This window comes from Furipterus horrens, unplaced genomic scaffold (genome assembly GCF_987537825.1).
Source record: "Furipterus horrens unplaced genomic scaffold, mFurHor1.1.pri manual_scaffold_2, whole genome shotgun sequence".
In the NCBI taxonomy this organism is placed as follows: Eukaryota; Metazoa; Chordata; class Mammalia; order Chiroptera; family Furipteridae; genus Furipterus; species Furipterus horrens.
In genome coordinates this window covers 81639384-81653092 of record NW_028327172.1, presented here as the reverse complement: position 1 = coordinate 81653092, position 13709 = coordinate 81639384, and the positions used below count along the sequence as shown (strand labels likewise).

Here is a 13709-nt window from a genome sequence, read left to right as displayed (position 1 = left end):
ACTGTCACAAAGGGTAAAATTTTCTTCTTTTTTACTGCTGAGTAGAATTCTATTGTGTAAATGTCCTATAGTTGTTTTATCTACTCATTATTAATGGACACTTGGGCTGCTTCCATATCTTGGCAATTGTAAATAATGCTGCAATGAACGCTGCTTATGTTCTTTGGAATTAGTGTTTTGGGTTCCTTTGGAAATATTCCCAGAAGTGAGATCGCTGGGTCAAAAGGCAGATCCATTTTTAATTTTTTGAGGTATCTCCACACTGCTTTCCACAGTGGCTGCACCAGTCTGATTCCCACCAACAATGCAAAAGGGATCCCCTTTCTCCACATCCTCACCAGCACTTGTTGTTTGTTGATTTATTGATGATGGCCATTCTGACAGTGTGAGATGGTATCTCATTGTGGTTTTAATTTGCATTTCTCTGATGATTAGAGATGTTGAGCATCTTTTCATATGTCTATTGGCCATCTGTATGTCTTCTTTGAAGAAGTGTCTATTCAGATCCTTTGCCCATTTTTTAATTGAGTTGTTTGTTTTTTTGGTGTAAGTACTTTATAATTTTGGAAATTAACCCCTTATCAGATGTGTCAGCAAATATGTTCTCCCTTCTGTGGATTGTCTTTTTATTTATTTTTTATTTTTTTCTGGGGGCAACAGATTTGGCAACAGGGTTAAAGGGCATCATTTAATCAATAACCACTAGATGACAAAAGGCAGGGATTAATTTTTCAATGTCCCACATTAGAGAAAAAAGGCTTCTTTGGAAAAAGGTGTGCAAGGCACGTCACACCTGTCCAAAAACCCTTTTGCTTACTATACTTAGTTTGGGCTGAGGGGAATATTTTTGGTTTCCCCTCTCTCAGACCTCTGGGGTCTTTCTGTCAAAGCCATTAGGGTAGAAAAGAGAAACCAGTTTTAAAGTGAAGCCCACAGACCACCCCATACTTCACCAACCCAGCTACTTAGATTGTCTTTTTATTTTGTTGATGTTTTCCTTGGCTGTGCAAGAACATCTACGATTGATGTAGTTCCATTTGTTTATTTTTCCTTTTGTTTCCCTTGCCTGGAGGAGATATATCCAATACAAAATTTCTACAAGCAATATCTAAGTTTTTGCTGCCTATGTTTTCTTCTAGGATTTTTATGGTTTCAAGTCTAACATTTAAGTCTTTGATCCATTTTGAATTTATTTTTGTGTGTGGTGTAAGAAGGTGGTTTCATTTTTCTGCACATATCTGTCCAATTTTCCCAACACCATTTATTGAATAAACTGTCTTTATCCCGTTGTATGTGCTCTGTTGAATATTAATTGACTATGAAGGTGTGGGTTTATTTCTGGACTCTCTTTTGTTCCATTGATCTGTGTGTCTTGATTTTATGCCAGTACCATGCTGTTTTGATTATTGTGGCCTTATAGTATATTTTGATATTAATGTAATTCCTCCAACTTTGTTCTTTCTGAGAACCACTGTTGTTATGCCACGGCCCTTTATGGTCCCATATAAATTTTTGAAATATTTGTTCTAGTTCTTTGGAATATTGACAGGAATTGTGTTGAATCTATAGATTGCTTTGGGTAGTATGGACATATTAACGATGTTAATTCTTTCTATCCATGAACATGGTATGTGCTTCCACTTATTTATATCATCCTATTTTACTCTCAGTTTTAAGAATTGTATAAGGTAATACAAGTGCAAACACAAGCTAATTTCCCTGTTAGTTCATTATTGACATGTAAAAATGCAACTGATTTCTGGATATTAATTTTGTATCCTGCTACTTTGCTGAATTCATTTATCAGTTAAAGTAGTTTCTTGGTGGAATCTTTGGGTTTCTCTATGTACAGTATCATGTCATCTGCAAATAAAGACAGTTTTATTTCTTCCTTTCCAATTTGGATAACTATTATTTCTTCTTTTTGTCTGATTGCTGTGGCTAGGACTTCCAGTACTATGTTGAATAAGAGAGGTGAAAGTGGACATCCCTGTCTTGTTCCTGATCTTAAGGGGAACGCTTGTAGTTTTGGCCTGTTGAGTATGATACTGGCAGTGGGCTGGTCATATATGACTTTTACTATGTTTAGGTATGTTTCCTGTATTCCAACTTTGCTGAGTTTTTTTTTTTCTTTCCAACCATTGCTGAGAGTTTTGATCATAAATGGGTGCTGAATTTTATCAAAAGCTTTTTCTGTATCTATTGATCTGATCATGTGGTTTTTATTCTTCATTTTGTTTCTGTGGTAAATGATATTTATTGATTTGAGAATGTTGTACGAACCTTGCACTCCTGGACCATACTGTTTTTCATAGTGGCTGTACTAGTTTACATTCCAACCAGCAGTGAATGAGGTTTCCTTTTACTCTACAACCTCTCCAACACTTGTTATTGCTTGTCTTGTTATTAATAGCCATTGTAACAAGTGTGAGATGGTAGCTCATTGTAGTTTTGATTTACATTTCCCTAATAAAAGTGAGGGTAAACAATCTTTTCATGTATCAGTTGGCCATTTTTATGTCTTCTTTGGAGAGGTATCTGTTCATATCCTCTGCCCATTTCCTAATTGGATTTTATTTTGTTTGTAGTTGGGTTTTATGAGTTCTTAATATATTTTGGACTTTAACCCTTTGTTAGAGCTTTTGTTTGCAAATATCATCTCCCATTTAGTTGGTTGCCTTTTTGTTTTGTTGCCAGGTTCTTTGGCTCTGCAGAAGCTTTTTAGTTTGATATGGTTCCATTAATTTTTGCTTTTACTACCCTTGTCTTTGTGATCAAATTCATAATATGTTCTCTATGATCAAGGTCCATAAGATTACTACCTATGTTTTCTTTTATGTAGTTTATTGTTTCAGATCTTATATTTAGGTCTTTGATCCATTTTTAATTAATTTTTTGTACATGGGTACAAACTGTAATCTAGTTTCATTCTTTTGCATGTGGCTTTCCGGTTTTCCCAGCACCATTTATTGAAGAGAGCTTCTTTTCTCCATTGTGTGTTTTGGGCTCTTCTGTTGAAAAATATCTTCCCATATACATGTGGTTTTATTTTGGGGTTTTCAGTTCTGTTCTGTTGACCTCTATGTCTTATTTTTCTGCCAATACCATGCTGTTTTGATTGTCATAGCTCTGTTGTATAATTTGAAGTCAGGTAGTGTGATACTTCCCGCTTTTTTTTCTTTCTCTGAATTGCTTTGGCTATTCACAGTGTTTTGTTTGTTTTCCAAACAAATCTGATTATTTTTGTTCTGTTTCTTTAAAAAAAAAACTGACATTGGGATTCTGGTAGGGATTGCATTAAATCTGTATATTGCTTTGGGTAATATGGCCATCTTAACTATGTTGATTCTTCCAACCCATAAACATGAACTATCTTTCCATTTCCTTGTGGTTTTTTCAGTCTCTTTTAATAATGCTTTGTAGTTAGTATTCAGTGTATAGGTCTTTCACATCCTTTACTAAGTTTATTCCTAGGTATTTTATTCTTTCCATTGCAATTGCAAAAGGAATTGTTTTTTTCATTTCTTTTTCTGAAGTTTCATTGTTATATATAGGAAAGAAATGAATTTTGTACATTGCTTTTTTTATCCTGCAACTTTACTGTATTTGTTTATTGTTTCTAATAGTTTTTGTTGGTGGAGTCTTTAAGGTTTTCTATGTAAAGAATCATGTCATCTGCAAAAAGTGGCACTTTTACTTCTTCCTTCCCAATTTGGATGCCTTTTATTTTGTTCTCTTGCCTTATTCCTCTGGCTAGGACTTCCAGTACTACGTTGTGTAAGAGTGGTGAGAGTGGGCATCCTTGTCTTGTTTCTGATTTTAGAGGAAAACCTTTCTGTTTTTCATCATTGAGTATGATATTGGCTGAGGGTTTGTCTCACATGGCCTTAATTATATTGAGGTACTTTCCTTTTATACCTATTTTATTGAGTGTTTTAATCATAAATGGATGTCGTAGCTTATCAAATGTTTTTTTCACATTTATTGATAAGATCATATTATTTTTATCCGGTTTTGTTAATGTAGTGTATTACATTGATCAATCTGCATATGTTGAACCATCTTTGTGCCACTGGAATGAACCCCACTTAATCATGATATATTATTTTTTAATGTATTCAGTTTGCTTATATTTTGTTTAGGATTTTTTCATTTGTATTCTTCAGAAATATTGGTCTGTAGTTTTCTTATTAGCCCTGGCTGGTTTGGCTCAGTGGATTGAGCGTCGGCCTGCGAGCTAAGTGTCGCTGGTTCGATCTTCCAGTCAGGGCACATCAGAGAAGGAAAACTCTGACTCCAAAAAACCTCCGCTGCCTTGCGGCATACCTCTTCAGGGGAAAGGCTAAGGGAGTAAACCCCGACAGAAAATCCAGAGCCGGAGTCCCTAAGGCGGTTTGATGTTGTAGTCAACACCGGCAACTCCTGCGGCGCACCTGAAGCCAAGCTGTATTGACTCTGTCTTTCCCTTGGACCCTTCAGCTGCGAAGAGAGGGGGGGGTCTGCTGCATGGACAACAGCAGACCCTCCTTATCACCCTGCCCAGGCTCTGTAGCTTCAGCTTCACTGGAGAGGACACTCCAGCGTCATCGCAAGATGTCGATTCAACACGGGACGAGACAGATACCGTGTCACTCCCGAGTCGGACTGCACAACCATTCTCGGCGGTGCAGATAGACTCTTAAGAAGCTATACCATCGTCTCTCGAGACGGACGGCTGCCGACAGTTTTCTTATTTTGTGTTATCCTTTCCAGGTTTTGGTAGTAGGGTTATGCTGGCTTCATAAAATGTGTTAGGAAGTTTTGACTCTTCTTCAATTTTTTTGGAAGTTTGAGAAGGACAGGTTTCAAATCTTCTTCGAATATTTGGTAGAATTCACTAGTGAAGCCGTCTGGTCCTGGACTTTTATTTTTGGGGAGGTTTTTGATGGTTTTTTCAATTATCTCATTGCTGATTGGTCTGTTGAGGTTTTCCAGTTTTTCATGGTTCAGTCTAGGAAGGTTATATATTTCTAGGAACGTTCCCATTTTTTCTAGGTTATTGAATTTGGTGTCATACAGTCTTTCATAGTATTCTTATATGATCCTTTGTGTATCTGTAATGTCTGTGGTAACTTCTCTTTCACTTCTGATTTTGTTTATATGGGTATTTACTCTTTTTTTCCTTAGTGAATCTAGCCAGAGTTTTGTCCATTTTATTGATATTTTCAAAGAACAAGCTCTTTGTTGTATTAATTTTTTGTATTCTTTTTTGTTCGCTATTTCATTCAATTCTGCTCTAATTCCTTTCTTTTGCTGACTTTGGGTTGCTTTTGTACTTCTTTTTCTAGTTCTTTAAGATGTGATGTTAGGTTGTTTACTTGGATTTCTCTTTTTTATTGAGATAGGCCTGTAATGATATAAACTTTACTCTTATTACTGCTTTGCTGCGTCCCAGAAGTTTTGATATGTTGTATTGTCATTCTCATTTGTCTCTATAAATTTTGTGTGTATATGTATTTATTTTTATTGTATTTTTTCCATTACCTCATACCTTCTTCTACCTCCACCAGTCCTCCTTGCTGTCCCCCTACCCCTGCAATCATTACACTGTTGTCCATGTCCATGAGTCCTTTTTCTTTTTTGCTCTTATCTCTCCACCTTCTAACCCCCTCCCTCCGGAGCTATGAATCTGCTCTCTATTTGTCTGTTTTTGTTTGTTATTTCAGTTTGTTCATTAGATTCCACATATGAGTGAAATCATATGGTATTTTTCATTCTCTGACTGGCTTATTTCACTTAGCATAATGTTCTCCAGGTCCATGCATGCTATCACAAAGGGTAAAATTTTCTTATTTTATGGCTGAATAGTATTTATTCATTGTGTAAATGTCCCAGTTGTTTTATCCACTCATCTACTGATGGACACTTGGGCTGCTTCCAAATCTTGGTGATTGTAAATAATGATGCAATGATCATAGGGGTGCTTATATTCTTTTGAGTTAGTGTTTCAGGTTTCTTCGAATAAATTCCCAGAAGTGGAATCGCTGGGTCATAAGGCAGTTTCATTTTTAATTTTTTGAGATAACTCCATGCTGCTTTCCACAGTGACTGCACCAGTTAGCATTACCACCAACAGTGCAAAAGGGTTCCCCTTTTTCCACGTCCTTACCAGCACCTGTGTTTTGTTGATTTATTGATAATTGCCATTATGACTGGTGTGAGGTGATGTCTCATTGTGGTTTTAATTTGTATCTCTCTGATGATTAGTGACATTGAGCATCTTTTCACATGTCTGTTGGCCATCTGTATGTCTTCTTTGAAGAAGTGTCTATTCTGGTCCTTTACCCATTTTTTAAAAAATATTTTATTTTTTTTATATAGAGAGAGGAAGGGAGGGAGAAACAGAGGGAGGGAAACAGATATATATGAGAGGAACATCAATTGGTTGCCATTCTCATGTCCCCAGCTGGGGACCTGGCCCGCAACCCAGGCATGTGTCCTGACAGGGAATCAAACCAGCAACATTTTGGTTTGCAGGCTGTGGCTGAGCCACTGCTAAGTTTTATAAGCTCTTTATAAATTTTGGATATTAACTCCTTATCAGATTTATTGGTGAATATGTTCTCCCATTCAGTGGGTTGTTTTTCTATTTTGTTGATGGTCCTTTGATGTGCAAAACCTTTTTACTTTGATATAGTCCTATTTGTTTACTTTTTTTGTTTGTTTTATCAGGTATGTCTGATAAAATATTACTATGAGAAGTGTTTATTCAATAAATGATGTTTGGAAAATTGGACAGATATGTGCAGAAAAATGAAACTAGACCACCTTTTTATGCCACCACAAGAATAAATTCAAAATGGATTAAAAACTTAAATGTTAGAATGAAAATAGTAAATGTCCTAGAAGAAAACACAGACAGAAAATGTCTCTATATATCTTTTTATCTCACCCATTATTTTTTCTTAGAACCAGTCATTTTTTTTAGTTGCATATTTGTGGGTTTTTTACTTCCTTTTTGCTATTGATTTCTAATTTCAAGGCATTGTAATCAGAGAATATGGTTGGTATAATTTCAGTCTTCTTGAATTTGTTGAGGCTAGTTTTGTGATCAAACATATGGTCCATCCTTGAGAATGTTCTATGTGTTGTGGAGAAGAATGTGTAATCTCAAATCTGAAATTCTGGGATGAAAGGCTCTGTAAATGTCAGTTATGTCCATTTGGTCTAATGTGTCAGTTCAGGCTTATATTTCTTGATTGATTTTCTTTCTTTCTTTTTTTTTTCTGAACAAGATGGTTTATTGAGTATGCGACACAGTGGGCTCGGGTCTTAGAGTCAGACGCCAGTCTTTTATTGATTTTCTGTTTGGGTGATCTATTTAGTGCTGTCAGTGGAGTATTAAGGTCCCCAACTGTGATTGTCTTTTGGTCTGTTTCTCCCTGTAGTTCTGTGAGTAGTTGCTCTATATATTTTGGTGCTTCCTGATTGGGTGCATATATATTAAGAAGTGTTATGTCTTCTTGATGTAGTGTCCCCTTTTTCATCATAAAATGTCCATCTTGTCTCTTTACCTTTGTTATCTTGAAATCTATTTTGTCAGGTACAAGTGTGGCTATACCTGCTTTTCTGTGAATGTTATTTGCTTGGAGAATCATTTTCACCCCTTCACTTTGAATCTACCTTTGTCTTTGCAGCTTAGATGTGTGTCCTTAAGGTAGCATATGGGTTTTTGTTTTTGTTTTTGTTTTTTAATTTTCTTTCTGAGCTGCCTTACTACCTTGGTTAGTCATGGTACGTATTTGGTGGGTTCCTTCTCTCTCTATGCATCAGTGTGTATTAGTGGCACTCTAGCAGATTAATTTGGAAAAGTCTTTCTGCTATTTTCCAATAGGTGGCGCTGAGCCACTCTTTTTAGCTCTGAAATCCCAGTGCTGACCTCTGCAGTTGCTGTCAGTATGGCTGTGTTGCTTGGGGAAATCCAGATGCTTTCTTTGTTTTGCCCTCCTGGTAATGGTGATCTCAAATCTCTGAGGGGTTCCCTCTCCATGTGCCCCAACTGGGGATCAGCCACAGAGTGTACCCTTTGTTCAGAGGAAATAGTGGTTCTTTAGTAATAGATCTTGGGTTTACAAATAATGCGCTTCACAACCTGACACCAAGGATGACAGGAGGCAAGTTTTGAGAGTCTCCAGGGTGGCATGGCTCTGTGGCTTTCTTTGTATGGAATGCCACCGGCCTGACAGCTGCAGCAGAATCCCAGTGTTGTGTCCTTGCCCAGGTCTCTTGACAAGGACACTGTTGCTCCTGCAGGAGTGCCCACTGAGGCTCTGCTCTTTCTAGCTGAAGGAAGTGCCAGCCACAGTTGGCTTCCTCTCCTCCCCAGGCTGAGCCCACCCCTGAGCTCCCGGATGCAAGGCTGTGTCCTTGGCCAGTCTGAGCCCTCCTCCCTCCTTGCCTTCCCTCTCCCCTGTTTGTTCCTGCTTGCCTGTCTTTAGATGCTTGAATGTGTGGATCTCTTAGGCATGCCTGTATGTTGAGCAGGGAATCCTTTGTTGAGTTACAGCTGTTCAACTTGTTCAAATTTCTGGGAGAGAGACCGGAGGGATCTTTCATACAGCCATTCCTCTGGTGTCACTGCATATCAGTCTTAATAGCTTGATGCTGGACCTTAAAGAAGAAATAGTGAAGGCAACATACATACTCCTTGCTTAAGGAATTTAAGTGAGGGGAAGAAGAGCAAATAGTATCAGAAGAGGGAATAGCAGTTCAAATCAAGTTTATAATATGATATTGCTAAAAATATATCATGAGAGGGAGAAATCAGTATTTATTTGGCATGGTTGGTGAAGGACAGTAGGCTACATTTACTTATAATTAATGTATTTTAAATGTCCATTACACATAAATATGTATAAAATAGAGCTCATTGCAGAAGCTCAATTTTTATATTTCTTGTGCAGCGTGGGATGCATAGCACTCTGGTGGATCCTGTGAAGAGAACAGTGTATTTTTGAGAAGACATCCTCTCATGTATCAACTTTTTTTCTCACTATAACCACTGAAGACATATTATTCTCAGTCCAGCATAAGGTATGCTTGAATCTGACCTGTCTATATTCTAAGTATTTAACTCTTTGCTTTCTGTTTCTCTGTTAAATAGTTCACCTATTGCCTTTGACTTGCTGGTCATGAAACGCAGGTGGAAGAGTTTCTTTCATTGGTCACTTGTGGCCCTGATACTCTTTCTGGTGAGTTTTCTCATTTTCTTGTTTTGTTCTAAAGTTGTTATGAAAGCAACTTCTTTTTTTTTAATTTAGTTTACTTTAATTTATTAGGGTAACATCCGTTAATAACACTATATAAGTTTCAGATATCCAGTTTTATAATACATCATCTATGTATTCCACTGTGTGAAAGCAACTTCTGACGTAGGAAAGAGAACATTAGGAGTTGACTTTGTTTTTTATTTTGAAGTTTATCTTATTAACATTGTAAGAATGTTTACAGCAAAACTCTGCAATTGCGGTGTATTTTCTACTCCGTTTCAGGTACCTGTGGTGCTCATCGACAGTTACTATTATGGGAAGTTGGTGATTGCACCACTCAACATAGTTTTGTACAATGTCTTTACTCCACATGGACCTGATCTTTATGGTAAGGCTTTATAAGATTGGACAAGAGTTAGGAGGTAACTTAAATTACCTGGGCTTTCAAATTTTAATTCAATTGCCTCATTTTATCAAATATGGAATTTCTTTGCTTGTAATTGCCTTTTCTTATTTAAAAATAAGTGTCACTTGAATATAGTGCAGTGATGATATGTTGCCACTAAATAATTCTCCTTGATTAATGTGATAATTAGATTTAGCTTTCTATTAGACCTGCTGTCTGTTATTCTCAGTTTCAAAGTAGTGAGGACTCTGGGTATGGCATGGCTTTTGATACTACTCTTTTTTAAAATTAAAAGTTCCTTTTTTCTCTACTCATTAGAAAATTAATATGATAACAAAAATAAGAAAATAAAAACATCCATAATCCCATAACTTCCAAATAGCTATTGTTAACACCTTGGAGTATATTATTCCAGACATTTTCTGTACATGTACACATTGGTATTATTTTTTATTTTTTTAATTTGCCTTACTTTGGTATTAGGCATTAGGGAAAAGTTTAGAAAAATCTTTAGACAAAGCATAGCAAGTGGGAGTGAGTGGGGTCAGCGTAAGAGGGGAGGTAGTGTTGATGTAAGAAAGGTCCAAACCTGTAGAGAATTTTTATAAGAATTTGAGCCAAACTGACAACACATGCCAGGGAGCAAGATCTCAAATGCTCCAAAGAATAAATTTTGCAGCCTCTTTTATGCATTTGAAATTAAGGAAGGAACTAAGGAAGATTAGATGAGGGTGGGAGAAAGCAAGGCAGGGATCCAATCAGGTTAAGACTCTGTGCTCTCTTAAGGGTGATCATGTTTTAGAAGGGGGAGCCTGACAAGAGTTATTTCAGTGGTGCGTTAACCTAGATGCACTGAAACGGTGGATAGGCAAGACTTGCTTAAGGCAAAGATAAGCCTTTTATATGAACAATTTGACTTCTGATCAAGATGGAGGCATAGGTAGACACACTTTGCCACCCTCCACAACAATAAGAAATACAACTACCTCAAAACTAAAAACAACCAAAACTACCAGAAAATTGAACTACATAGAAGCCCAACAAACAAAGATATAAAGAAGCAATGATCATCCAGGCAGGGAGGAGGGGCAGAAAAGGGGTGCAGAAGACATGGTGTGGTGGCATTGGTGGCAGCAGCAAGGCAGTGGCTGTGGCCAGCCAGCAGAAAGAGCAGTCACACATTATAAAAGTCAGAGGGACCCTTGGGGAGCAATCCCAGCCCCAGATCAGACCACACAGCTCATAGCTCCAACACCTGGGAAAATAAAGCCTCATTGCTTGTGGCTGTGAAAACCAGTGGGGGTTGGGGTGGTGGAAGAAACTGCCGGTCTCTCAGTGGAGTCTGTTTAGAGGACTCCCATGGTCCTAGAATATCTGCAAACCCACCCACTCTGGGAACCATCATCAAGGCAATAGCTAGAAGGGCACTAATCCCATAAGGGAATTGGGAGATGTGCCTGGAAAAGTGGTGAGTGCCGAGCAAGTGGCATTGTCCCCTCTTGGACCCCTCCCCAACATACAGTGCCACAACATGGTGAAAGGGGTCACCCCACACTGATGAATACCTAAGGTTCTGACCCTTACAATGTAACAGGGGCGACAGCTCTACCTAAGACTCAGGCAAACACAGGAGGCTGTCAAGTTGATGAGACAGAAAAATATGGCGCAAAAGAGTGAGCAGATCAAGGTTCCAGTGGGAGAACTAAGTGACAAGGAGATAGCCAACCTAACAGATGAGGAGATAGCCTACCTAACAGATGCAGAGTTCTAAACACTTGTAACAATGATGCTCACAGACTTCACAGACAAGATTAAGTAGGACAAATGCCTAAGGGAAGAAGTGAAAGGAAGGAAAATCCACATGAAACCAATGGTGAAGGGAAGGAAACTGGGGTTCAAATCAATGCATTGGAACATAAGGAAGAAATAGTCAACCAGTACAGAATGAAGAAACAAAAGCTGAAGAAAATGAAGAGAGGCTTAGGAACCTTTGGGACAACTTTAAACATGCCAACATCCAAATCATACGGGTGCCAGAGGAGAAGAGGAAGAACAAGAAATTGAAAACTTATGTGAAAAAAACAATGAAGGAAAACCTCCCTAATTTGGGGAAGGAAATACACATACAAGTCCAGGAAGCACAGAGAGTTCCAAACAAGCTAGACCCAAAGAGGACCACACCAAGACACATCATAATTAAAATGCCAAAGATTAAAGATAAAGAGAGAATCTTAAAAGCAGCAAGAGAAAAGCAGAGAGTAACCTACAAAGGGGTTCCTATCAGCTGGTTTCTCAAAAGAAACTTTGTAGGCAAGAAGTGGCTGGCAAGAAATATTCAGAGTGATGAAAAGCGAGGACCTACAACCAAGATTACTCTATCCAGCAAAACTATCATTTAGAATGGAAGGGCAGATGAAGTGCTTCCCAGACAAGGTAGAGCTAAAGGAGTTCATCACCAAGCCCTTATTATATGAAATGTTAAAGGGACTTCTTTAAGAAAAAGAAGATCAAAACTACGAACATTAAAATGACAACAAACACAATTATCAACAACAGAACCTAAGAAAAATAAAAACAAAAGCAAACTAAGCAAACAACCAGAACAGGAACAGAATCATAGGTATGGGGATCATTTAGAGGGTTATCAGCTGGGATGGGGAAGGGATAGAAAGGGGGACATGGTGCAGGGACTAAGAAGCATAATTGATAGGTACAAAATAATAAAGGAAAGGGAGAAGCAAAATAACTTACAGGCATGACCCATGGACATGAACTAAGGGGGGTGGGATTGCTGGAGGGAATGGGTTACTGGGCAGAGGGGAGCAATGGGAAAAAAGTTGGGAGAACTGTAACAGCATAATCAATAAAATATACTTCAAAAAGAAAGAATTTATGTGCCCTGATGTGACTATCTACCGTGACCTGCCTAGTTAGAAATTTATGAGCAGATCATCCCAGTGAAGTTACTTCCCATAGAAACCCTTTTTCATCCACAATAGTATGACCAGTTTAAGGTTAAGAGGGAAGAAAAAAGTAATGCTTTCTGTCTGGGATGCATTCGTTTTCCACTTTACTGCCATCTCTGCCCCTCCCTGTTGTCTTTCTCTCAGTCAGCCATTTTTTCTTTTTTTTCACAGCCAGCCACTTGTCCCTGAGGGTATTTGAGTTAGTGAAGCTACAAAGGGATGAGCAAGAGAGAGGTTTCTGATCAGGCCATGCAAGTCAGTAAACAATTTATGAGACAGTTTTTCATTAAAATACATATAGTTTCTTCTGCCTTAACCTTTTGAGGTTTTTATAGCACTTCACATATGATTGTCTTGAGGCTCTGCTATGAAGCAGGTTAATATTCTCAATGAGCCTCTTATGAATTTAAGCCATACCCACCTCAGTGTGTCTCATCAATTTAAGCCATGCCCACTACTTTTCTGTGTCAGGTTGAGTGAGGAGATTTAAAGTAAGCACATAAATGAAATTTAATTGGGCCTCCTGGGGTTTGGGGAATATTGTCATTTTAGATAGTAAGTAATAGCTTAAAATAAACTGTTTTGTTCAGTGAATTGAATTCACAAACTGCATGGTTAAAGAATGATTGCTAAGTGAAGGAATTTCAAAAGGCTCTTTTATGACTCTAAGATCCCCAAGGATGTGAGAAAAAAACCCACTTTTAAGCTTTTGCCTCTAGATGTCTCCCTTTAGCTAGAAACAGTTTGCATGTTTTTAATTGCCCCTTGTTTTAGTTTACCTGTAAAATTTTATTTGATTCTACTATAAGGGAGACTTTTCTTAGACCCAGATTGCACATTAGAAATTGGTTTACATGGAATCTATTGGTTGCACAATATCTAGTATGTATGGGTGAATAAGTTACCTTAATTTGAGTTTAATTATGAAAAATTGGCTTTTCCACCATTTGAATGGGTTATCACATAGTGATGTTCTTTCTGATTGCTTATTTATAAACTTTGTATTAGAGTATATGAATGTTACATATTTTTGTAGTCCTTTAGATTGATGAAGTTTATAAATCTGGAAATTAGCAGGTTGGTAAGGAG

At 37.7% G+C, this 13709-nt stretch overlaps 1 protein-coding gene across 2 annotated transcripts in view; it reads left to right on the top strand.

The window, feature by feature from the left end:
- Positions 1-13709, top strand: part of ALG9 (ALG9 alpha-1,2-mannosyltransferase) — a 119450-nt gene that overhangs the window by 31972 nt on the left and 73769 nt on the right. For both annotated transcript variants that reach the window (XM_090265913.1, XM_090265915.1), the window contains exons 7-8: positions 9143-9230; positions 9531-9636. In XM_090265913.1, coding sequence (XP_090122039.1) covers positions 9143-9230; positions 9531-9636 — 194 coding nt within the window. The remainder of the gene's footprint in view (positions 1-9142; positions 9231-9530; positions 9637-13709) is intronic.